The sequence below is a fragment of the Ctenopharyngodon idella genome, chromosome 16, assembly GCF_019924925.1.
Source record: "Ctenopharyngodon idella isolate HZGC_01 chromosome 16, HZGC01, whole genome shotgun sequence".
NCBI lineage: Eukaryota > Metazoa > Chordata > Actinopteri > Cypriniformes > Xenocyprididae > Ctenopharyngodon > Ctenopharyngodon idella.
In genome coordinates, this window is record NC_067235.1 from 27,182,218 (window position 1) to 27,208,324 (window position 26,107).

A 26,107-nucleotide genomic window follows, 5' to 3' on the forward strand; every position below is an offset into this window, starting at 1 on the left:
GACAATGAACATGCATTGTCATTGAAATATTTAAAAAAAAAAATCATGATTTTTTATAAAACAACATATACAAATGAATGTGATTTCTGCCAAAGATTGTTTTCATTTTGTTTTTAACTTGCATTCAAATCCAGTTTGTTCAGGAATCTGAGAGTGCACATGGTGCAGCAAGACAAGGACAGATATGTAAATGTCATGCTTGTAAGAGGCCTCAAAAAACACGTATTTGGTAAAACTATAAAATAATTATTACTATTTTGTAGCCAGATGGTGTAGTTATGGCATCTACCACCAGAAGCAAACGAGACCCTCACATTTTGGTTATTTTAATTTGAAAAACAACAATCAAAAAAACAAGAAGATACTGACATTTGTTAAGATTTATTTACATAGTTCAAAGAATGACAAGTTAGAATCAACTCATAAAAATGCTATGATTTCTGAAGTGATTCAGAAATGTAAGTGTTTTAAATATAACGAGTACATCAAGTCATATCAAGTAGTATTTTCATAACCATCTTGTCCCTACATACAAGTTGCAGATCACTGTAGCTCAAAGACAGGTGCAGTGACTAATAATATACAACCCACTGTGCAAGCAGCATGTGTACAAAGGGCGAGCAGATAGTCGCTCAATGAAACTGTTAATATGTTTTCTGATAATGACAATAGTAGCTTGGATGCACTTTTTCCATTCTCCATGATTACATTTTTGGTGTAAAAGCAGATGCCCACTGCAGAAGAACCAAAACTCAGGCACCTTACAGGCAATCACAAACACCATGGCATTAGAAGTGCATGCTAGGAGACAAGACTGGATTTACGGAATGTAACCTAAAACACCAGGATCAGTGCTGGAAAAATGCCAACTGAAAAGACTTGTCAGGACACAAGCAAACAGACATACATTGATGAGGATCAAGAGGCATGAACATGGACAAGGTGTTACATGGGGTCAGAAGCAGCTCGTAAGAGGACTGCCTGTGGCGGAGAAGGTAAAAGAGAGTTCTGTTGTTTTGTTTCAGCTTTTGTTGAGTGACCAGAGAGGATCCAAACTACTGAGTGGATCATCGCCCTCTGGAGGTCCCTGCAGGCCTTTACCTTCCTGCGGCTGAAGGAAGCTTTGTTTGCTAAATCGCTGTTTTCCTCGATGGGCACTGTCTAGCGTGAAGGCTTCAGGTGTGAGAGAAGCCAGCAGGTCTAAAGATGAGGAGGTGGGTGGCGAGGGAGCACAAGGCGCGGCTTCAGCGGAAAGGTGATGATTTGAGACAGGGGAGGCAGGAGTGGACCCAGTGAACCCATTTCCATGGCTGCTAGAAGGCGAAGGTGACTGCGTCTTGCCTGGAGAAGAAGTGCAAGAGAGGGGGGGACTGATGGAATCAGGCATCACTTCATAATAAAGAGGGTCCTGAGAAGGCTGAATTGACGTATCTGTAGGATCTGGTTCCCCTATGCTTGCCGCTTCTGAAGCAGAGGGAATCTGGTCTTGGCTGGGCTCTTGTTCATGTTCAATACTGGGTGGTCGAATGCTTAGTTTGGCTACGGTGGCCTGTATGGAGCTAATAGGCATGTCTCCTCCCAGGACAATGTCTTGAGATTCCTGTCGTGAGTATGACTAGAAAGACACAACATTAGATAAAACAGTCATACTGATGTTCGCTTATTTAAATAGACAAGTGAGTAAATAAGGGGTTACCTTCAATGCAATGTTGTTGGGGGTCCTGGTGCAAGAGGACGTTATGATGCCGTGGCGTTGCAGAACCTGCTCTGTATGTTTAAGAACAGCCTCGTAGCAAAATTTGAGGTGAAGCTGTGGAGATTTTTTAACAAAGTTACCATTATATTCTAGCGATTAAACACTCAATTGCAAAATCTCAAATCTCACTGTAAGTGAACAATTACCTTTTCTTGGAGCATGTTCTTCCTCTGCTGCCTCATTTTCCTCACCAGCTGGATCAGGTCAGGAATACCATTGCCAGCCTCAATTTCTTGCAGTGCTGCATAAAGCAGACAGAAGGCACCAGTACGGCCAACACCAGAGCTACGAGAAACAGAAAAAAGTATTTGTTCTTTTGTACTTAGCTTTGTCTGTTTATTCAGTGTCATTAATAATGTCTTTGATGAATGTTGAAATATAGTACCTGCAATGCACTACAACTGGAGTGTGTAGCGGGCGCTGAAGCAGGTAATGTCCATGGACTTCTTGAATGAAACAGATGAGATTGCTTTTACTCTCTGGAAGGCCCCTTTCCACAAAAAATAAACCAAAAACATGAGTGACAAATGTTTCAAGAGACAGCAATTTTAATATATTGACTCTGAATATGTATGGAGAATGAGTCCTCACAGTTCAGGCCATGAAGTAAACTGGAGGTGTACAACAGTGCGTCTCAGACTCTGGTCCCGATACTGTAGTCCTATCATCCGCTCTATATGAGTAGAAGTGCTCTTCTGGGTGGTAAGGGTAAGGGTGATTGGACCCTGAGCAAGTTGTTGGCCTCTCTCTGATGGAAAGTAGCGCAACACCTTTTGCTGGGAATAAAATAAAACATTGCAAAACTTTAAAAAATAATGTCAACAGCAACTGATATACTAAAAATGACCAGGAGAACTCTTTTCACAGCATATTTACCTTCTCCAGTTCTTGCTCAGACACTAGCATGACGATTACAGAAACCTTCTGCTCATAAACCATGAGCCAGAAGTCAGCTGCAGTTCCAGTGAGGGGAGCCTGTGTTGCAATAAGCCGGGGGCAGTATGCAGATAGGTCCTCAATGAAACTGGCATTGATGTAATCGTCTTTACCGGAGTGCAAGACAACACGATTGCAGTCGTAAGGCATCACATCCTGATGGCGGTTCTTCATTGTGTAGCAACGAGCAATGGCAATAGAAAGCTGGCGAGTATCCTTCTCCTGTTGCTCCTGCAGTTCTTTCCATTGAATATCAAGTTCTGACAGACCTCCCTTCCCTGTTGGACGCTCTAAGGACTGGACTTTTGATCGAAACCGTTCTAGCTGTGCACTGAGTTTTGAGACCCTCTCTGGTGCTTGGTAAGGGTCACCCTGAATAAGTCTCACACCCTCTGCTTTTTTTCTGTGATGTTCCTCCTGAGGGTCAGCTTTTGTGGGTAGTAAGACATTGGCGGTGTCCTTGGTGCCTCCATGCTGGCTCTCAGGGCTTGAGGAAAGTAAGTCATCAGTACTAGAGTTCTGTCGCTGAAACAAAGTGGAGTCAGGTGGAGGTATAGGACCAGTGGGAGTTGGAGCCTGAACTGAAGACTGCGGTAATGCTCCTCCTCCAACTGGGGTAAGAGCAGGAGATGGTCGCTGGGTAACCATACCAAGGGATGGAGGACCAGGAGAAGGAGAAGGTGATGGGGCAGGAGAAGGTAGCACATGTGGTTGTGGTGCCCCTGGTGCTCCTGAGGATGGAGGTATCATGCATTGAGGCCCTGGGGGAGCAGCAGCTACAGGATGCTGCATTGGTCCAGGAGGAATGTTTCCACCTTGTGGAACAGCATAAGATATTGGGCCTCCTGGGGGTAGCTGTTGTGGGGCTAAAGACTGTGAAGTGGGTGGCTGGGATTGAGGTTGCAGAGAGGCCACAGTCTGGTTGGGAACCATAGGAATACCTCCTGGAAAACTCAAAGGTGCAGAGCTAGGAGGAATGGTTGGCTGAGATTTGTAGATATTGTGAGGGAGTGCTGGAGGACAGGAATGGGGAAGGATTTGAGGATGAGGGTGGTTTTGATGCTGTGAAGGTGTGCTGGGGTGCATTTGTACATGTGATGAGAGTGGGCCATGGGGTACCTGAGGTTGAACAGGAACAGTAGCCCTCGGAGGGACTGTTGGGTATGCTGGCTGTTGGTTGGATTGATGAGAAGGGATTATCTGGGACTGGGGGCAGTGAGATAGTGGTTGGGAGACTGCAGGCATTTGTGGGTGAGATGGAGGAGACATGTGAGTAGATGGCACAAGCATTTGTGGCTGCTGGGGAGGAGGCATCTGTTTTGAGGCAGGAGGTATCTGCATATGGGGTGCAGGGCCTAAGTGATGAGAGGACGGGTGTATCTGAGGGTGAGTAGCATGGGGCATCTGACTGATGACGGGAGGTGTTTGGGGCTGGGAAGCAGGGGGAATTTGTTGATTGACATGTGCTAAGTGTGGCATTGACACAGACGGCACTGGCTGGGAGGAAGGGGGAATTTGTTGATTAACGTGGGCTAAATGTGGCATTGACATAGAGGGCACTGGTTGGGAGGACGGAGGCATTTGCTGATTAACATGAGCTAAGTGCGCCATTGACACAGGAGGCACTGATTGGGGGTGTGGTGGCATCTGTGGAGACATGCCTGGATGGGACATCTGGCCTGGGGTGACAGTGTTAACTTGAGAAGGTTGGGACTTCGGAACAAACGAGACAGGGGAGTAACCCTGATGGGGCTGCATATGGGTAGCTGGAGCTCCAAACTGTCCTTGGATTTGAGGTTGCTGAAAGCTTGGTGGTCCTGGTTGTCTTATTTGGGCTATGTACTGTGGGAATTGAGGCTGAGTGTGCTGTGGAGGCTGCGGCACAGTCAAAGGTCTTGGAATTTGCTGTTGAGTTGGTACAGATGGGTAAAACGGCTGTGGTTGGCTTTGACCACCTTGTTGAGCAAATACCTGCCGAGGTTGAGGCTGTGGATGAGGGGCTGGCATTGCCTGTGGAGGTTGGCCCATGGGAACACCAGGTTGTTGCATGTACTGGACATGGGGTGCCATTTGAGGTGGAGCTGCATACACTGATGGCATCGGTTGGTGTTGGCCAGGAGGAGGCATAACTGCCTGGGCAGATGCAGGATTGTAGCTAGGAATAGGTGTCTGTACACTATCCACTGTAGTGGTGGAAGGTCGGACTGGAGTAACTGGTGGGCCAGGTTGGTTCTGTGAAGATGGAGGGCAGTACCCAGACACAGGTGGTGGTGGAAGGACCTGAGGGTTGGGCATCTGTGGGAACTGTTGCTGTGTCAGAAGAGACTGGGGAAGACTGGGACTGAAACTATGAGGTGGTGGAAAACGGGAGATTTGAGCAAGAACTTCAGGAGGTGGTAAATTTGGGGGAAATCGGGGTTGCGCAAAGTGTATTGCTGAGCTAGCTCCAGACCAGCGCAGAATGGAGCTAGCAGCGGCCCCGGAAAGTGCTGCAGGATGACCAGATGGTGGAATTGCGAGTTCAGGAGGCAGGCTGCGTAGCTCTTCTGGGAGATCTCCACCAAGGGCTAGGATAGCAGCATTCAGCTCTGCCAGTTCAGGGTCATCCGAGTTGGCAAGATCCACACTTTGGCCTTTCTTCTGGGGAGGCTTTGGGGCAGTGGGTCTTTGGGGAGCCTTCTGTTTGAGCTCTCTGTTAGACATTAGGCAGAATCAAATTAATTGGAGGTAATACATCAAACTTTCTTTTAAAAATTTTGACAAAGAGTTTTTTGTTTCTGTTCAAAGAATTATACAATTGAGTAATCACATTGGATTGGTGATCAAACTCCAGTTACCTTTCCATAATGGCTTGTCTCTCCTCCTTTCGCGCCTTACAGACAGTCTTGGCTCTCTCCAATAAGCGAGAGGACTTTGTTTCCAGATCTTCATAAAACTCTTTGCCTTCCTGAGATTTCTTCATTAGGTCTTCATAGGCCTCATAGGAGGCCACTAGCATCTGTACAGTGCTGTTCCATCTAAAAAGTAAATAGAAACCATTTATATTCTTTAGAAGTATTCTGCCGATGCTACACATGATATAAAATTTTTGTATATTTGTAACATTTAATTGTTATTCCTCAAGTCATACTTGTGTTCGGTTTCTGTCAGGCCCTTGCGCACAGTGGCATACTGTACATTAGCTTCTGTCAGTGCTTTCAGGATATTTTCTTGAGCTGCCAGGTTCTGATCAATGTATACTTTCACCTGCTCATACTTCTTAAGCTGCTCCTCAAACAGTTTCTATGAGGGAAAAGTGAGCAAAGTTAAAACTACAATGCACACTGACAGATTTCTAATACAATCCCTTTAAAAAGAAGTGCCACAGTCATGTAAAGCCCATACCTTCATGTCAGCACGCTCAGTTGTGACCAGAGCAGTAGTGATGTCGTCCTGCTGAATCAGGTCTCTAAGCTGCTTCTCCAGGGAGCTTCGTTGGTCCCGCATTTCTTGCACTTTACTCAGAATTCTCTTCATAGTCTGGAGACCTGCCATCTCATCTGAAAATCTCAAAAATTATAATTCTCATAAACATACATAACATGATGTTTTTTTAATTATGTTGTAACAAAACACCCACCCTCACTAAGTTGAGGTCTCGGCAATGCCTCTCTAAGAGTGTCTAGTGGACCACCGAGGAGTCTCAGATTGCTGATGTGCAGATTCATGGCCCGATGAAGTTCTGTGTTGGTGAAGCTGGCTTTCTCATGGGCTTCCAAATACTTTTCCAAGTCCCTCCGCAGCTCGGCCAGGGTTGAGGGCCGATCTGGTACAGCCTGCTTCCCAGCAGCCTCTTCTAGTCTTCTCTCCTCTGCCTCATCCTCATCCAACACATCTCGAATCTCCCGCAAAGAGGCTTCCACATCAGTGAACACACCTGAGAGGACTGAGGATGGAGGAAGAATTAAGACTTTTTCTTGATGTTTAATTGTATATTTGCGTAAAGGGATAGTTAACCCAAAAATGAAAATTCTGTCATCATTTACTCATCCTCAATTTGTTCCAAACCTGTATAAATTTCTTTCTTCTGCTGAACACAAAGCAAAATGTTTTGAAGAATGTTTGTAACCACAAATATAGTATGGAAGTCAATGATTCCCCACAACTGTTACAAACATTCTTCAAAATATCTTTGAGTTCAATAGAACAAAAAAAAATTATACAGGCTTGTAACAACTTGAGGGTGAGTAAATGATGACAGAATTTTCATTTGTGGTTGAACTATCCCTTTAATAGCTTGAACTGAGAGGCAGAACTTGTTTGAATAATCAAAGCTAAATTAATTAGCTTTAAATACCAGTGCAAAATAAAATAACCGGGGAAAAAAAAAAAAAACTTCAAAGAGACATCACTAACCCTGCATTGATTGGATGAGATTTTTTACAGTGTCAGGTCTCACACTCAACGCAGCACATTTTTCCATCAGCACAGACGGAAGGGTATTATACATCTCCATATTGTCCACTGACTCTGGGTCCAGACCGAGAGAGTCCATGAACTGCCTATAGGAATATGACATTTGAGACATTTAGATTTTAGATGCATACTGTCTACCTATTTCATATAAAATATAAAAGTTTTTTGCACTCACTCTAATGTCTCATTCTTGCCATCTATTTTTGCCATGACATCCCGTAGCAGCTTGGCCTTCTCTTCACTGTAAATTTGACAGAAAAAGGAAGAGTGTTAATGGTAAAACACTGATACTTTGTCCTATATTTGATTCCCTTTAAATATAGCACAGTGGAATTAACCATTTTCATAATGGAACTGTAGAACTAGAAAAGATGTACTTCAATATTTTACAGCTTGAAGGGTTTTATTTTAGGCAAAATTCAGTGTTTTTGTGTGTGTGTGTGTGTGTGTGTGTGTGTGTGTGTGTGTGTGTGTGTATATATATATATATATACACACACATACATACATACATACATACACACACACACTTTATTCATCCCTTTTAGGGAAATTCAAGCATCCAGTAGCTCACACAACAAATAAAACAAACACCCGACTAATAATAAATTAATCACCACAACAGCTAAGATTAAATAATACATACATTAATAATTTTAGTATTTTAGTTTTACTACATTAGTATTTTGTGTAAGAATAGTTAGGAGTTGAGCCAAACCTGTAAAGAGAGGAGGCCTCGTGGGCAGCCATTGGCACCAGCTTTGCAAAAATGTCTGGGCCAGTGACACTAGGGTCTGTTGGGTTTACAGGCAAAGCTTTCACCAATGGGGCACCTGTGATGAAGGCAGGAGAGTGTTAATCCTTAGTGTTTTTTTGGTAAAATTAGCGAAATTGCAGCAAAATTTTGCGAGCATTGTCTATTGTCTATAGAGTAGAGATGTATGAAGCACAGCTCACACAGAAGTCACTTTCAAACCAAGCAGCTTTCTGTTGGTCAACGCGGTAAATTCACATGATCAACTTGAAAATGAGCGACACCTGCTTGGGGAACTCTTTTGCCCTCACGCAAAACTCCTGACCTTGCGGATTCCTATTGGAACAACTTGATTTCACTTGTGAAATCAAATTTCACCAAGCAACGGTAAATGTGACCACACCTTTACTGATATTTTTTTGCACTTTTTGCACATATCTTATGCACTTATTCTAGTCATGCCATATAACTAATGAATGAAATCACCACAGAGTACAACAACATATGTTGGCCAAAATACCTTTCACAGAGGTCAACATCTCCAGAGATGGCACAGATTCATGGTAAATGAAGTCATTGTCTTTTTTGGCAGAATTAAATCTAAAATGAGAAGTGACACAAATGTGTTTCCTGTGACTTTTATAAAGAATGAATGATGCATTTGGTAAGATGTTAATTATCACATATGCTTACTTCCCCCCAATGACATCCATGGTAAATCGAAGGGCTTCCTGTACACTGTCTGGCTGACCCTTGGCCAGCTTAATTGCTTCATTGAGTTTGTCTATTGAGCTTTGAAGGTAAGCAACCTGTTGAAAAGTTAAATAAAGTATTAGAGTTAGAAGATTTACAAAACAGCTGGTTCTTTATAGGTTCATTTCAAAACCATCCTCTTCCTCTGATTAGTTTCTATATAATAGTCTATGGCAGGGATGGACAACTCGGTCCTGGAAGGAAACTGTCGTGCAGAGTTTAGCTCCAACACTAAACAGGGTATATACAGGAATCATGGAGTTAAATTAAATATCTTTTGAGACCTTTTTTAAGACTCTTTCCATACATTAAGACCTCATCGCCGCTTCAAGTTTTAAACGGTAACATCAGTGATACTTTTACTTACATTTAATTGATTGTTAGATAGCACAACTAAACAGGTAGAGACGGTGTTGTTTCGAAACATTCATTTTGCATCCCATAGCGACTTTGTGCGTGGCACTTCGCATGTGGGACCGGACAGCGTTGATCCCCATCGAGGCTACGCTAATCTCCTTCCGACGCACAGAGCAGTACGCCTCAGGGTTATTCCCAGAGACGGCCCTCATCCATGGTTCCAACTCCTTATCCTCCAACTATTTGCATGAAAACTTGCACTTCCCCATTAGTCAACGATGTTGTTTAACTGGGCATAAAGGGACCTGGGGGGTATTTCAGAAAGCAGGTTATGTGACATACCTGGGTATGTTTAAGAGTAAGTAAGTGGAAAACCTCAACTTTCGGTTCCAAAAACGAAGGTAACTAGCCATAGCAACTTACTCTCTGAACATAACCTGCTCCGGAGCAGGTTATGTTCCAGGGTTAGTTTGTTTAAAAGGTATTCAGAAATACATACATTATATATATATATTATGAAGCACTATTGTAAAGTGGTAATGTTTAAATGTTTATTTAATTCTAATATATGCATTTAATTTATTGTCATCATCTCACACATGGATCTGCTTTATTCCCCCTTTTTATAAGAAGATGTTTTCTATGCTATAATTTCTATAATAAAATACATAGGTGATATCTTATTAAATAATTAGCATCAAACAAACAATATAATTCTTATTCTCAGTGAATAAAGATTACTTATTAAAATAAAAGATTGAAAAAATGTTTGCACAACCACCAAATAGATGGTGATGTGCACTAAGTAGGTTATGTAAATCAGCATTAAACAAAAGAAGAAGAAGAAAGTCGAATGGCACGCTTTTTCTTAGTGTCTGTTTCCATGGTGAATCATCGATTCGTCGCTCTGTTGAGAATGTATTGTGTGTTAACCGGGAACTTACTCCCGGACGCGTTTTTGGAACCAGCATACCTCGAGTAAGCAAGGTTTGGGTTAATCGACCGAGAGTTTAGGGTATGTATGGATTCCATTAATAAACAACAGAATCCCACTATTCACCTACGCGATGATTAAATTCAAGGAAACTTTAGCATATAACCTCTTTGGACAAATATACATAATGAAAAGATGATACAAAATTTAATACCTTGGAAAATGGCATTTAAGGCTTTTTAATACTTTTTAAGGGCCTTAAATTTTCTCTAAATTGATTTATCAACTTTTAATACTTTTTAAGACCCTGCAAACACCCTGCTAAACAAACACACCTGAACCAGCTAATCAGTGTCTTCAGGATTAGTAGAAGGCTACAGGCAAGTGAGTTTTATCAGGGTTGGAGCTAAACTCTGCAGGACAGTGGCCCTCCAGGACCGAGTTTGCCCATCCCTGGTCTATGGTTTCAGCTAGAAATCAAAGTAAATAACAAGAAACATTAGTTACACTGTTAGTTTTTAGTTTAAAAAAAAAAAACCACTCTTTAAACAACAAGAGACTAAGATGGAGTGGCATGGAGAACTAAGTGGAAACTATTTCTCCATGCCAAAGACTACAGATGGCCACTAACTGAAATTGAAGACAGAAAAAAAAGGCAGGTTGTACCCTCTCTCCATATTTCTGCTGCTCTTCGGCCTGTTTCCCCATGTGTAACTGTTGAGAGAAAGAGGATTTAGTATGACTTACTTAGAAACATGCAAAAAATAAATAAATAAATAAATAAACATATGACCATTCTGCTTTGTAGTTATTCCATCAGTTTGAATAGAAGACTCACATGAGCAACTGCAGCAAAGTAGTAAATCTTCATTTGCACTAATTTCTTCCAGTCTTTCTGTATCTTTCCCAACATTGAAACCGTTTCGGAGTTCTCCAGAGCTCTGCACGCCTCTTTGTAATAGTCCACCACCTGAAGACAAAAAGATTTCATATCCAATCAGATATTAGTCATACTACAGCCAGCATGCTCAAATTTAGTAACAAACTGTAATCTTAAGGTGAAATGTAAAAACCCCTCAATATTCTTTGACACAGATGTAGCTTAATTTTAAGGTACTAAATAGTTAAAAAATAAATAAATAAATAACAAAGGAAAAAGTACCTGGGCACTTATTCGAGCAACAAGAAAGCTCTTCCGGTTGTCCAACATCGATTTTTCCAACAGGCACTCTTGGGCCTGACCCTAAAAAGAGCAATTGATACGTTAGTCCAAATCTACAAAATGGCAAATGGGAAAATGAGAAAATATGTATACAGTAAGAATATATACATACACTATATTGCCAAAAGTTTTGGGACGCCTGCCTTTACGTGCACATGAACTTTAATGACATCCCATTCTTAATCCGTAGGGTTTAATATGGAGTTAGCCCACCCTTTGAAGCTATAACAGCCTCAACTCTTCTGGGAAGGCTTTCCACAAGGTTTAGGAGTGTGTTTATGGGAATTTTTGACCATTCTTCTAGAAGCGTATTTGTGAGGTCAGGCAGTGATGTTGGCGAGAAGGCCTGGCTCACAGTCTCCGCTCTAATTCATCCCAAAGGTGTTCTATCGGGTTGAGGTCAGGACTCTGTGCAGGCCAGTCAAGTTCCTCCTCACCAAACTCGCTCATCCATGTCTTTGTGGACCTTGCTTTGTTGGAACAGGAAGGGGCCATCCCCAAACTGTTTTCACAAAGTTGGGAGCAAGAAATTGTCCAAAATGTCTTGGTATGCTGAAGCATTAAGTGTTCCTTTCATTGGAACTAAGGGGCCAAGCCCAACCCCTGAAAAACAACCCCACACCATAATCCTACCTCCACCAAACGTTACACTTGGCACAATGCAGTTGGGCAAGTACCCGTCTCCTGGCAACTGCCAAACCCAGACTCATCCATTGGACTGCCAGACAGAGAAGCGTGATTCGTCACTCCAGAGAACACGTCTCCACTGCTCTAGAGTCCAGTGGCGGCGTACTTTACACCACTGCATCCGACACTTTGCATTGCACTTGGTGATGTAAGGCTTGGATGCAGCTGCTCGGCCATGGAAACCCATTCCACGAAGCTCTCTACGCACTGTTCTTGAGCTAATCCGAAGGCCACACAAAGTTTGGAGGTCTGTAGCTATTGACTCAGCAGAAAGTTGCCGACTTCTGCGCACTGTGCGCCTCAGCATGCGCTGACCCCGCTCTGTGATTTTTACGTGGCCTACCACATCGTGGCTGAGTTGCTGTTGTTCCCAATTGCTTCCACTTTGTTATGATACCACTAACAGTTGACCGTGGAATATTTAGTAGTGAGGAAATTTCACGAATGGACTTATTGCACAGGTGGCAACCTATCACGGTACCACGCTTGAATTCACTGAGCTCCTGAGAGCGACCCATTCTTTCACAAATGTTTGTAGAAGCAGTCCGCATGCCAATGATTTGAAGGGGTGTCCCAATACTTTTGGCAATATAGTGTATATATGTGAAAGCAGGTGAGTGAAAATCATACCAGCATGAGATTGATGTTGAGATTGAGGATCTGGTGACTCATGTCCACACTGAAGTTGTGGCTGAAGTGATCTCGCAGGTAGGTGAACGCTCCAGCTGAGCACTGAAAGTGCGTGCAAGATACTTTCATTCCCTAACAGTGAGGAGAAGAGTGAGAGTTAGGACCCTAGAAAAAAAACTTTTACTGCAAATTGCCGTAATTAATTGTGAGTTCCAGACCAATAAAAAAGAATTATGAAATCTCAGACTTTTCCTACTTAGTCACATCCTCCCACAGCACACCCACAGACTGTCCACAATCTGTTCGATGACAGTCAGATTTATATTGCTCACAAAACTCTAAAACACTTTCTCAATCTGGTGTCATGTTAAATGGCTGCATGCTAATGTACCACTATGAAATACCGCTGTTCCACTGTTCCTTTCTGATATTTGTTATAATTTTACTATTGGAATTGTCTTGAAGTCTGCATGAAATGGAAATTCACACTATTTTCTAAATGCATCTCACTGATCTTATTGTGAACATTTCATCCATGCATGTTTCATTTTTTAACTTCCTTTTTTGAGCTCAAAATTTTCAATAAAAATGTCATATGACTTGCCGAACTTCTAAAACATTTAATCTGCTTAAACTTGCCACCTTGACTGCAAGCTTCCATTCCAATCTGCCTCCATCCAATCAACAATCGATGAGTAGAAACAATCCCCCATCCTACATTTTTTCTTCTTCGATAATCTGTTTCATTCGTATATACGTCACAAATCAGAATAAAATATCTGTTGCTACTTCAGTTACATTGCAACTTTAACAACACAGCAAAGTTTGAAAACACGGCAAAAAAAAGTTTGAAAAAAAAAAATATATATGTTTGTTATTTGTGAAGAATTGCTGAAATAGAAATAAATAATCTCTCAGCCTGATAATGTGAATATTTCAGAGTTGAACCAGCAATTCCAACATGACGTGCGCACTGCATTAAATCACATGACATTTAAATGATTCCAAGCTGTGTCTTCTGTAGTTCAGCTCACCTCTTCAGACACCCTGTTGTCCATGGCTCCCAACATTGAATGGAGTGCTCCTACAGCATGGGAAACATGACTTGAATCAGGAAACAAGCCTGACCTTGAACAATACCCTCTTCTCAACAACACATTAGTTATTTATCACAGACAATGCAGTCATTGACTAGAGGAATAATACGTATCAGTTTAGTTCTAACTCACCCAAATTATAAAGGATGCAGGCCTGCTCATAGCAGATGTCTTCATGGGTTACTGTCTTTCCAGAAAATATCTCTGTCCTATATATTAAACAAAAAATGTGTAAGAGGAAGACGAAAGGAAGTACACAAGGGGGAAGTATGATGGCTGGTTTGGAGCCCTCACCAGGAGATAGGGACAGCAGCTTCCTGCCCCAATCCCAGAGGCACACGACTCTGAAGATAATGCAGCTGCCCGAAGTACTTCCTTAAGGTACTGCAGCCCTCAAAGTCTCGTGTGACATTCACAGCACTCTAGAAAGGAAAGAAAATGCAAGGAATGTAGAAAAGGTATGAACATAGACTTTCCGTCTACCTGTTGCTCAACTGATAGAACATGCTGCTAGCAATGCCAAGATAGATTTTCAGTGAAGACACATAATGATTAAAAATATATCTTGAATGCAATATAAGACTCACCTGTCTGAGTTGCTCCAGTTTCTTCAACTGCTCATTATAATTGTCAGGATCTTCCCCATAGTTCTTCAGTATGAACTGAGAAAAGGGAAAAAGAAGTTAGCAGAGTTACAGCTCAGCAGATAAGGATTGGTAAATGGTAAACGATTGCACTGGTAAATGAAAGAAAGCAAAATGTAGTCTGATCTCTCTGGACCATTCAATTCGATACAATTTTTAAAAAAAATCTAATATTTGGTATATATGGAGTTTACAATTGCTTATTTGATTAGTGTCATGTAAAATCTTAAATATTCCTATTTATTTTATGCCATAACTTTTCTTTGTTTTACTTTTTTTTTTTTTTTTTTTTTTTTAATACTAAAACTTTATGATTTTTCCAGAATTAAATTAAATATCCAAGAAAAATGAAATATGCACTGGTGATTGAAAGAAACAAAGCAAAGAAGTCTTCTGATCGTTTTGGCCACTGAATAGACCATTCAATACAATTTAAAAAAAATCATAAACTGTTTAAATTATTACACAGTAAAAAGACACTGACAAAAATAATCAGGCTTTATGATGGAGCCTACAAGATCTCGTTGAATTGGCTACCTGTAAAATACAAAATTGAGTTCAATATCCTGATCATGGTTTTCAAGTCCATCAATAAACTTGCTCCATCTTATCTCGCAGACCTCCTCGTAAGCCATGTTCCTCCTAGATCACTTAGATCCAGTGATCTTGCACTTTTAACAGTGCCAAGAACTAGATCTAAAAATTCACTTATTTTCCATGGCTTTTTAAAAATGGCTGATGGCCTATGATTGTATTAGTTTTAAATGTAATTTATTATTATCATGCTGATGTATTATTTTCTGTGTTCACCTTGTAAAGTACTTTGGGCACCTTAGTTGTATTTATAGTGCTATATAAATAAATAAAGAAGAAAAAGATATTTTGGAGCAGCAGATCCCCTGCTTCACTAAAATATCATAGAATAAAATATCATGCAACACTATCAATAATTACCATGCATAAACATAAACAACCACCTTTAACAACCTGAACCTGCTATTTATACTTTGGCCTAGTTTGTTAGGAATGGATGTGATAACTAGCATGTATGACGCAAACTAATAAAAATTCCTGACTGCTGGGAAGAGGTGGAGGATAAGGAAGCACATTTTTTTTATAACTTTAATGCATTAATATAAACATTTAACACAATACGACACAGAGAGTAAATTTTATTGTATCCTCAAGGAGGGACACTGCAGTAATTGCAGAGAAAACAACAATGATTATACTTAGAAACATGCAAACATGACTAGTGGTGTGCCATTCCAACTCATAAGATAACATGGCAGTGTTTAGGTTAGTGATTGACCAAATAAACAAATAGGTTCTGATATTTGATTTGCTAAATGACAGATTATGATCAAAAACTTCTTTAAACACTATTTTGCTTGAATTAAATGTGGTATTTACTAACTCTCACGTCTTGCAAAACCCATTTGACTTTCTTTTTCGATGGAACATGAAAAAATGAGTAATTTGTAGTAAAATGTCTGGGTTTTTTTGATACAATAAACGTGAATGGTGACCACGGTTGTCAAGAAAGATTTTCATCATATATAATAGTTTAAATGTCTCTGTACGTTTCTTACAGAAAGCTATAATATGACTCCAGAAGATTCGGAATAAAACACGAGTTGACTATGATGCTTTCTTGTCATTTTAGTGTTGGACAGCACCAGTCCCCACCCATTTTCATTGTATGGAAAATATAAATATGAAAATTATATAAAACATATCCTATTGTGTTTGCAAAAGACATAAAGACTTGGAAAGACTCGGATTTGGAACGACATCTGGGTAAGTAAATAATAGCAGGCTTATTTTGGTTAATGGGATCTTTGGTTGAACTGTTTCTTTAAGAAAACAGAATCGCTCACGTAATAGCTGAAAAACAAGGCCCAGGGCTAAAACTTTAATTTTGTGGCAAATCACCTATATAAAACAGGCTGTTTTGTTTATTTTCAGTGTGTATAAGAGCAATGACAGTAGTGTGTGATTCGATCAGGCCTGTGTGGTCCCTCACCTGTTTGACAGACGGGCTGAACTGAAACTCTCCAGCCTCCTTCAGATCCAGCCAAATCATCGGCATTCGCGGCACGGCTTCCATCGCAGCCGCCGATTTCGCTGAGCAGACTAAAGTAGAATAGTATTATAGCGTTCAAGTACTTGGAAAGACACCTGCGGAAGTATTATTTTGAATTTTACAGCTCTAAACGACTGTGTCATGTCCCCATTTACATCCATACAGGAAGCGATTGCAGCCTCGGGAAGTGACGTCATGAGATCTAAATTCTGACTCTGGGAAATGTGGTTCTGTGCTATATTGTATTGTATCTACAGTGTTAAAAAAAAAAAGTACAGATAAATTATACTTGATAGAATACTGTGTCAAATTTTGAATTAAATGTCAAAATATCAAGCCAGAATATACTTAAGGTGAATTTAGGTTGTTTGGTACACATTTTCCAAGTCATCTCAATGGCAAAAAGTGACCCAATCACCCTGAATTAACCCCTACATTTACAAAATATCTAGTTTTGGACATATAGTTTGGCTTCCGCATGAATACTTTCTGCATTTTCGTCACCGGTTTTGACATTATTTTTGAGTGACGCAAAAGACAGTTTGAAATCTGATTTGAGCAGCCAGAGTGTCCAGACTGAGACGCATCTGTAAAAAATCTGACTGGAATCGCATTTCAAACCACCTCCATATGGTTTGAATCAGATTTGGAAAAAAAAAAAAAAATCAGTGTTTCTTTCGCTGACCAGACTTTCAAAAACCAATATGGATAAAATCTGGATACATTTTTGCTGGCAGCCTAAACATAGCCCTAGACCTATTTTTTTGAATGGATGTCAATGGAGAAGAGGCTTCACTACACTGAGTAAACCACTTTTGTGAGGAAACAGAATGAATCGACTGCCTGTCCACTTATCTTCAACATGTTTTGCACTAAACATACATTTGTTGGGAAAGATAGATTTTTACTATGATAAAAATATTATTTTATAAGAGAAGGCAGAAAAGGGAATGTTGTGACAGGTACTCATTTACAGTATAGTATTTAATAGAAATATTGAGTGATATTGTATATTAATTAAAGTAAAAAATACAGATGCTTTCTTTCTTTGGCTTTCAGGTTTTACCAGTTATGATAAGACTTTTTATAACTGCATCTATGCATATGACGCTGATATTATGTATTTTAATGAAATAATGAATAATTCAATTATTAATATTGTGTTACATCTTATGTTGTTTAATGAAAATAAAAAATTAAGTGTTCTTTCTATCGCTGCCAGGTTAGACTTGATGGAAGTAAATAAAAAGTAAATAAAAACATAAAATGATTTATGACTGTGTGCCTAATGATGATGATATAATGCTTTTTAATAAATGAAGGTGAATAAATACATATAATTTTAAATTGAGTTTTTATTGTAATCTTAAAAGTAATTTTATGCACCCCGCAGTGACTAGTAATTTGCAGAGAAATATTTGCACTCTTTTTCCCACAGTAAAGCACATTCCACAAACAATGCAGTCCTGCTGTACTAGCGATATAACACCAAATATAGAACATTATTTATAAGATCAACGCGTTAATCCACAAGAAACCGATTAACGTAAACTGTAACTGACAGTCATAAAATGGCGGGCACTGACGTCACTGACATTACACGATAGGCTGAGGTGCCTCACGTGATCCAAGTTAGCTGTTACACTTTCTCCAGTGGTAAGAGATACAGACCCTCTCATCTCCCCAATATAATCTCTGGTCTCTGCTTGTCTGCAATGCAAAGGTAAATAAAGAACTGGTAGCCAGGCAACAGACAAGTGACCAATCCTGTGTGGCGACATTAATGGCAACATTAACTAGTGTTTTCCTTATGCAGCGGCTTTGGCAGACTGGACCGGTCAACGTGAGACACCGAGACACCGTGATAAAGAAGACCTTCTACCTTACAGCACATGGATTTAAAAGTTTTAAGAGTTCTGATGATAGTCACTGGTTATTGTCTGATACTGGTTACTTTAGCTCTTCAAATGCGTGTAATTGAATTTTGTTCATTTATGACATATGGATAATATGCTGTTGTATCACTAGCCTATATTTTATTGAAGGTCAGCTATGAAATGTAAGAGAGCAAAACTTAAAATAGCTGTTGATGTGAAGCAATAACATATTTATTGCTTGTTTAATATAAGTAATTGCAAAATGAAAATTTTGAGTTAAGTCTTGCCTTTTAAGTTATCTACTTATACTTAAGTGAATTCAATGTGAAGACCACATTAGGTGAACTTGATAAGCGTTACTCAAGCAAACTGAGGGAATGAGTTTCCTCAAATAATTTGAGTAGTCTCAACTTATTAGGGTTTACAGTGTACTTACATTTGCTATACAAAATATCTAACCAAAGCATACAGTACTTGAGAGAAAAAAAAAAAAAAAAAAAAGTTTAAATTTAAACGTTTATAATGCTTTGGAACATGTTTTACATAGGTAGCAACTTTTAAGAGACTTTTTCATTCTTTTTTTCTTTGCAATGTGTAAAATTTGGGAGGGTCTATTGACAGAAATGCAATATAATATACATAACTGTTTTCAGTGGTGTATAAAGACCTTACCTAATAAACCGTTATGTTTTTATTACCTTAGAAACATAACGTGACATGGAGGGTCCCCCCTCCATGTCAAGTCTTCCATGTCAAGTTTCTACATCAGCCCTAAACAGACATGTTTTTAGAGGCAGCTTGCATCATCATTACGTTGAATATGCATATATTATAATATAAGAAGTAGTAGTAGCAGACTATAGAATAAAACAAGACAACGTCACTTGTATTGTTTTGAATGGGAGAAAGTGCAACGCGCAATATGGCGGAATAAGTCCCGCCTTCTAAATAAGAGCGGTAAAGTCATTGCTTCACTGCGGCTGCCGTTAGAAGCTACGGTTTCTATAGAAACAGTCAGACGCGCGCCTCCGAAATGAGACACAAGATATGCACATTTAGGATTGCGCATGTGCGTTGGCTTGATCCAGCCTGAATAAATATCGTTTTTTGTCACGATTCGAGCGTTTAGAAACAAAATAAAAAAATAAAAAAAACAAGACAGTTGTTGTCAGATTTCATTGGTGATTTCAAATATGAAATTTAATCGAAAGCTTGGCAAACAGCTTTGGAGAATTTAATGTTTCCCCATTCAAAGAGATAGGAGCTGCACTTGTATGCCCGAGAGGCGTTTCAAAGATGGCCGCCGAGTGAAATGACTCGTCTTATGCCGCGGTCACACTAGACTTTGTACATGCGAAATTTTATCGGATGCTGCATAAGACGTGATATGACGTCACTTTCTACAACGTCTTTTTTATAAACGTGAATTCAACATATAACATATAGTAATACATTCAAAACAGTGGCGCCCTGAGCCCCTGCCCCTTTGATCGCGAAAGCCAAAGTGCCCTTTGTGGTCGCATCACGGTGCCCCCGCGTTCCCATTCCCGAACGCGATTTGTACCGCGGGAGAAACCCACTACTGGTCACAAGCTTCACGTTATGCAAATTCGCAGGTCAGAGTTCACCAAACTTGAACTTTGGAACGCAGCAAAATGTGAAACTTTTCGCACAAACTTGCGTTTCCGGTCTGACGCATTTGCATGCATATGAATGGAAGTCAATGGCATCCCAAAAGTGCAGTGTGACTGCACCTTTAAAAGGACTTTGGTACTAGTAGTTGTCTGTTTTTTTTGGTTTTTTAGGATAAGCAGAGATCGTTCTTTGTTAGAAGTAAGAAGAAACCTCATTGCTTGACTGGCTAACGTACTCTCTGCTGTCTCAGAGACGACATCTTTGACTTTGTGTCGGCCACACGGAAACGGTATAGCTTCTCTATTTTGCTTCAAAAGGGAGGGATGAGCTGCCGTTGGTTGCAGTTCACAACCTCAACGCTAGACGCCGCTAAAATTTACATACTGCACCTTTAAGGGTATTAGAAAGGAAATGGAAATGCCAGTGTTTGTCTGTGCAGCTTCTTCTTTCATTCAGTCTTTTTTCATACAGTGACATAAAAACATCTTCTGTAAGCCAAATAACTGAAACAGTGAACTGAAATGCTGCAAATTATTCTACTTCTCCTGCCTGGTAAGAAAAGATTTTCTTGTGTCTTTTGTAAATTGTGTCTGTTGTTCATTCCTTCTCTAATGATCTGATTTAACTGATATCAGATTGCAATAAACTGAATATTTATTGTATACATACAATGGAGATCAAATCTCTTTGGCCACTACAGTAAAAAAAAATTCTAATTTTATAATAAAAGGTTGAATAGAAAAAAATTCAGAATTTCTTAATATCTGGTATATATTGAGTTCACATGTGCTTATTTGATTAGTGACATAAATAGTGCAAAATCCTAAATATTTCATATTTATTAATGCCATAACTTTTCTGTATTTTACTTTTTTCATTCTAAAACTTGATTAATAAAACTTATTTCCATGATTAAATGAAAAATCCTAGATTTTCAATGTGGTCTCAGACCTTTGGATCCCATCGTATCTCCATTATTACCTATTGATTAATTATGTAAGTTATTTATTTAAAATATCACAATAGATAACAATATATATAATAGATCTCAAGATATGTATTAACTATCCCTTTTAATCTATACAAATACTGAATAAAACTGAATAAAGTGTTTTGTGCTCCAGGTGTTCTCACTCTCAGTGATGAGTGGAATGTGAATTATCCTCCACCGATCTGTGCTGCGAGGGGATCCAATGTCACTATTGCCTGTACATTTAAATATCCATCTGCGCAAGTACAGCGAGTGCTATGGTGTTCAATGAGATCAAACTATGATATCTGTCAGAATGAGCTATATGTTTATGACAGTGACGCCAACAATAATCAAAGAAAGTTTCAATACATTGGAGATAAAATTTCAAATTGTTGTCTTTTGATCAGTAATATTAATCAAACACATTCTGGAGAGTATAAATTCAGATTTATAACCAGTTTAGCAAATGGACGTTGGACAGGTAATCCTGGAGTGGAAATTTCAGTACACGGTAAATATAGAAGGTTTATTCTGAAAAAATGATTACTTGATGCTTTTGCTGTTGTTGTTTTGTTTGCTAAAAAAACTTTCAATTTCATTAAGGTGTATTTTTTCTTGTTTTCCGATAGATTTAAGTGTGTTCATGACCAGGTCAAGAGAAAATGGAAGCATTATAGTTGGAGACTCTTTGAATCTGACATGTAAACTCAACTGCTCTGGTAATTTAGCTGAGGTTCAGTGGTTTAAGAATGGTGAACTGATGCAACATTCACACCCCGTCCTCACCTTCAGCAGTGTAACTGCTGAAGACTCTGGGAATTACTCTTGTTCTTTGAGAAACTTTAAAAAAACTGTATCTAAACAATTTAGAATTTACATTGAAGGTTGGTTGAACTGGTAAACATTTTATAAATATTTTCATTTCAAAATGACAGATTTATTGTGCATATCTGAAAGCAAATGATATATTTTTCCTCAACAGATATTACTTTGTCCTCAAAAGATGTCGCTGGATCCCCAACAGTTCTGATTATTGTAGCGTCTTTAGTCTCACTTGGTTTCATTACTGCAGTTGTGATGCTTATAAGAAGGTAGGACATTTTGTTTTGCTTGTACTTGCACACACCAATGTATTATAACTCTTTCAGTCAGTCTGAGTGAAACATTAACTGACACTGCACAATTTAGAAAGCATATAAGAGCTCTGATGAAAGTAAAATGAGTTTGAAAGTTTGCATTTTGAAAGTTTTATGTTGGTGAGAGCCAGCGGTTAAAGCTTGCGACACAAAGTTGACTGCATGTAGCCAAAAGAAATTGCTAAACGGCATCAGATCAGTTCATGCACCTATTTGTTTTGTTTATTCAATAAGTAATAATGAAATAATAACATTTTCTCAAGTCATTCAAGATTTTTAATGTATCAGCAAAATTGTGCTATTTATAATGCATGTCTGTCACATTTACTTTTAGAAGGAAAGCAAAAACTCACGGAAAACCAAAGGAGAAAGGAGAAGAAACCCAGGTTTCTCATTACAGCACTCACCGAACAACTGTAAAGAAACAGTATTTGTAAAACTTAAACATGTATATATAATGTATATTGTACATGTATCTTCTGTAGGGAGTAAAGATGACATGCATAATAAGAACAAAAACAAGTGTTATCACGTTTAACACTGTGTTATACAATAAATCATAATTGTACAAGATGTACATAACTACCCTGTTGAAATGACACCAACATGTTGTGTTTTGCATGCTGGTGTTTGTTTAATCAGCCTCGTTTGGTCAACCACTTTCATTAGAAAGACCTTTCTTTATGCTGAGCTTAGCTGGTAGGCATTAAATTGAACAAAAGATGACAGATGACAACATGTTGTCCCATCTTCTTGCTGTTAGGCCTGAAACAGAAACACCCACAGTCTCCACAGACCTCAAGGAAGCAGAAAATGTGCTGCAGGAAGATGAAGTGCAATATGCATCTGTCAACATTCAACCTAAAAAACCTGCTTCAAAAGTGAGCATTCAAAAGATACTTCACTAAACATTTCTCTGTGCTGTACTTAAATTTTGTAATCTGACCATTAGTTATGAAGATAATGCCAATCTTGTATGTCTATCTTGAAGTAATATTGATTGTGAATATGAATTTGTGAGAATTTCACTGTAATGATTATCTTTATTTCTAGGTCTGCCAATACAGAGCAGGAGAATGATTCATCCATCTACAGCACAGTGATGAATGGTTAAACTAATACTTTTAGCAGTGAATATTCAGTGCTCTCTCTCTCTCTCTCTCTCTCTGTCTCTGTGTGTGTGTGTGTGTGTGTGTGTGTGTGTGGGGTCCTTTCAAACCCTATGTTGTGAGGACCAAATCCCCAAAAAATATGTTTTTTGAAAATGTAAAAATGCAGAATGTTTTCTGTGAGGCTTGTGTTTAGGGTTAGGGGATAGAATACAGTTTGTACAGTATAAAAATGATTATGTCTGTGGAAAGTCCCCATAAAACATGGAAACCCAACGTGTGTGTGTGTGTGAGAGAGAGAGACATAGAGAGACAGAGAGAGAGAGAGTCTCGTTTTGTCTACATTGTGTGGACAAAATGTCCCCTTCAAATAGTAAAATGGGGAGCAAAGGTTCACATTAGGAAAACAGATAATTAATCATAGTAAATTATGAAATATTAATGAGGGTGTTGGTGTATAAAATAGCTTTTGCTGCAATTAACATTAGAAGTCAATGCCCAGATAGCACAAAAATGTCTTCAAGATGTCTTTTAAAGAGTGCTTCATCTGGAAAACATCTAATGTGTACAAACATCTGATAAACGTCTTTTAAAAAGCAGTTTTACATACATTCTAAACAGGAAACAGTCTTACGCATTGCAGAAAAACAAACACTCTAAAAAAAATACATCTTCCAGATGAAAACACACACATAAAATAGACGTCTCCGTGATGTACTGTGCTATGAGGGTGGAAGATCCCTATGATATAAAACCAACAAGCGTTATATAAATATAAATTTGTGTCTTTTGAAACTTTTTTGATTGACAAAAGCTGTAATGCCAGCTGTTAGCATTAAGAATTGGGATTAGGTAGTTTAGAAAGCTCTTGGATAAGCATTTGCTTGATAAAAAAAGTAAAAAAAAAAAAAAAAAAAAAAGGTAATTACAAAAGAGTCTCCAAATAGGCGAGATGAGAGAGATGCAAACAAATTAAAAAGACAATCCAAGATCACGGAACAGATTAAACAGGTAAATTCAAACCATCACAGAGTGAAAGAATCTGAAAAACATCAGAACTGCATTAAGTACTGAAATAAAAAACATCTTTAAACATCTTTGATTACATTAATAAATCCATTAAATTAAGAAACATTCTGAAACAAAATGTAAATATAGAAATGTACAGTGATGAGTTATAAATAGGCTTCTCAAGACCATTTAGCAGGTCCACACTTATTTTTTTATAAACCTGTTTTGTATATATTTTTTAACATTTATTTACATAGGATTCAACACTGTAAGACATACAGATTTGTATATTCTTTTGAAAGTTTTGCTTTTTTTAAATACTTTTTTTTAATGGTAGTGAATTTAATTAATGTGCAGCTATGCATTGTTATAGACCAAATATGCATAATAAATATTTTGTAATATTTTGATTGGTCTTGTATTATTAATTTTCCTTTTTTTTAAGCCTACATGATCCCATAATTTCATGTCATAGCGCACCAATTTACTGATCAAGTCCCAATGATATCCACAACCTAATACATCAACTTTATTTAGTTGACAGTCAACATTGCACATTAGCGCCATCTAAAGGAGAAAAATTCAGCTGCAGCGCTCCCATGACAACGACTTAACACACAGGAAGTTCAGAGCAGTTGGTCGAACGAGTTTCCGACCCACAGGTGAGGTTAGAAAAATCTATCAACTCTAATAATTATTTTTATATAAAATAGAGAGAACAAGTGTGGTGAATTCGATTTTTTTGTTTCGATGTTTTGATCATTAAATTTGTCATGCGTGGCAACATGATGAAAAACTAAATTGTATGTGCGCAGTAATTTTGTTTTTGCTACCCATGTTGACAAAAAAAGGGTGGAAGATATGATGGAATCTTGTTTTAAGTCATTCTTATGACTCAAATGAATGTTGTTTATGTTGATCATACTCATTTTTAAATTCAGGAACTTACCAAAAACACAAAAATAAATAAAGAAAAGAAAAAGAAAAAGAAATAACGTCAAGAGACGTCATCAATAGAGCATTTGTTGATATTTTCTCGACCTTTATCTCTTGCAGTTGGCTGCACTGGATTCATGACTGAAAATGCCCATCTTTCGTGAACGTCCAGGCCAAACACACTGTCTTCCTTCCACACAAACATCTTCTGACCTGAGCAGCCTGATAGCTAACAGATACATCATTCAGCAGAGACTCGGGAAGGGAAGCTTCGGCACTGTGTACCTTGTTAAAGACACAAAGGCAGTAGCAGCGGAGAGACTGTGAGTCCTTTAATACTTCTCGCCATTAATGTCCTTTATAGCAGTGATTCCCATGCAATCTGCTTCCAGGGGTTTCACTTTTCTCATACCAACCTAATTTAACCTTCTAATAATGCAATACGTAATATATATATATATATATATATATATATATATATATATATATATATATATGTGTGTGTGTGTGTAACCTAACCCTAACTCTTACAAAATCCTAAATAAATAGCCAAATTTAGTGATTAAAAAAAAAAAAGTCAATTAAACGTATTAAAACATGTAGTCAGTTGGTGGCACTTTTGAGTGGCATGTGCCTCTGAATTTTATGCAATACCAGTGCTACTGTATATTGTTGATCACATAAATTGCCCATTCTAGGAAACACATGGAATAAATCTATCATGGTCACTACAATAACGCAGTCACATCCATTTCTGAAAGCATGCTGCACTGCTACAGCAATTGCTGACCAAGTATTTGAAGTTTTAGCAGCAAGCTCATTGGCTGCTGATACAGCAGGAACCTATCAGCTGTGCCCTATAGATAATGACATGATTGCAAGCAGACTGAGTTAAAGGGATAGTTCACCCAAAAATGAAAATGATGTCATCATTTACCCACCCTCAAGTTGTTCCAAACCTGTAAAAATTTCTTTGTTCTGTTGAAGACAAAGGAAGATAACCAATTTGTAACCAGGCCGCTTTGGGGCACCATTGACTTCCATAGTAGGAAAAAAAATCCTATGGAAGTTAATAGTGCCCCAGAACTGTTCAGTTACCCACATTCTTTAAAACATCTT

At 38.7% G+C, this 26,107-nt stretch overlaps 3 protein-coding genes across 6 annotated transcripts in view; 2 read left to right on the forward strand and 1 right to left on the reverse strand.

Moving 5' to 3' along the window:
* Positions 1-365: 365 nt before the first annotated feature.
* On the reverse strand, positions 366-16,502 carry ptpn23a (protein tyrosine phosphatase, non-receptor type 23, a). Of its 3 annotated transcripts, XM_051866510.1 has the most exons (24): positions 16,252-16,496; positions 14,169-14,243; positions 13,876-14,003; positions 13,714-13,790; positions 13,519-13,568; positions 12,485-12,616; positions 11,108-11,188; positions 10,784-10,915; positions 10,612-10,659; positions 8,595-8,710; positions 8,422-8,501; positions 7,866-7,980; positions 7,323-7,388; positions 7,088-7,233; positions 6,312-6,617; positions 6,077-6,231; positions 5,823-5,974; positions 5,530-5,709; positions 2,633-5,384; positions 2,348-2,532; positions 2,142-2,246; positions 1,903-2,041; positions 1,697-1,810; positions 366-1,615 (listed from the first exon to the last, which is right to left on the reverse strand). In XM_051866510.1, the coding sequence occupies exons 1-24, from the start codon at positions 16,333-16,335 to the stop codon at positions 1,022-1,024; spliced, it is 6,012 nt and encodes a 2,003-aa protein (XP_051722470.1). In that variant the 5' UTR covers positions 16,336-16,496; the 3' UTR covers positions 366-1,021. The 3 variants fall into 3 exon arrangements, with proteins under 3 accessions (XP_051722470.1, XP_051722471.1, XP_051722472.1); XM_051866511.1 differs by lacking the exons at positions 366-1,615; positions 1,697-1,810; positions 1,903-2,041; ... (2 more) ...; positions 2,633-5,384; positions 5,530-5,709 and having other exon boundaries at positions 6,077-6,239; positions 16,252-16,500; XM_051866512.1 differs by lacking the exons at positions 366-1,615; positions 1,697-1,810; positions 1,903-2,041; ... (10 more) ...; positions 8,422-8,501; positions 8,595-8,710 and adding an exon at positions 8,727-10,415 and having other exon boundaries at positions 16,252-16,502.
* Positions 16,503-20,280: 3,778 nt separating this feature from the next.
* Positions 20,281-22,807, forward strand: sc:d156 (uncharacterized protein LOC100142634 homolog). Its single transcript, XM_051865846.1, has 5 exons — positions 20,281-20,375; positions 20,948-21,307; positions 21,426-21,680; positions 21,779-21,887; positions 22,267-22,807. Exons 1-5 carry the CDS (start codon positions 20,345-20,347, stop codon positions 22,367-22,369), a joined length of 858 nt encoding a protein of 285 aa, XP_051721806.1. The 5' UTR covers positions 20,281-20,344; the 3' UTR covers positions 22,370-22,807.
* A 1,787-nt stretch (positions 22,808-24,594) lies between these two features.
* nek11 (NIMA-related kinase 11) overlaps positions 24,595-26,107 on the forward strand; it is a 70,642-nt gene continuing 69,129 nt past the window's right edge. Inside the window, exons 1-2 of one of the 2 annotated variants that reach the window (XM_051866440.1) lie at positions 24,595-24,719; positions 25,109-25,311. In XM_051866440.1, the coding sequence (XP_051722400.1) occupies positions 25,136-25,311 (176 nt within the window). In that variant the 5' untranslated portion in view covers positions 24,595-24,719; positions 25,109-25,135. The remainder of the gene's footprint in view (positions 24,720-25,108; positions 25,312-26,107) is intronic. The other variant, XM_051866441.1, reaches the window with a different exon arrangement.

Bases quoted from the DNA above. Each gene is read 5' to 3' on its own strand.
- ptpn23a (XM_051866510.1), bottom strand. From the start codon at position 16,335: ATGGAAGCCGTGCCGCGAATGCCGATGATTTGGCTGGATCTGAAGGAG. The intron at 14,004-14,168 runs GTGAGTCTTATA...TTTCCTTTCTAG, and splicing joins AACTGGAGCAACTCAGACAG to AGTGCTGTGAATGTCACACG. The intron at 13,791-13,875 runs GTGAGGGCTCCA...TTTAATATATAG, and splicing joins GCTGCTGTCCCTATCTCCTG to GACAGAGATATTTTCTGGAA.
- sc:d156 (XM_051865846.1), top strand. From the start codon at position 20,345: ATGCTGCAAATTATTCTACTTCTCCTGCCTG. The intron at 20,376-20,947 runs GTAAGAAAAGAT...TTTGTGCTCCAG, and splicing joins TATTCTACTTCTCCTGCCTG to GTGTTCTCACTCTCAGTGAT. The intron at 21,308-21,425 runs GTAAATATAGAA...GTTTTCCGATAG, and splicing joins AGTGGAAATTTCAGTACACG to ATTTAAGTGTGTTCATGACC.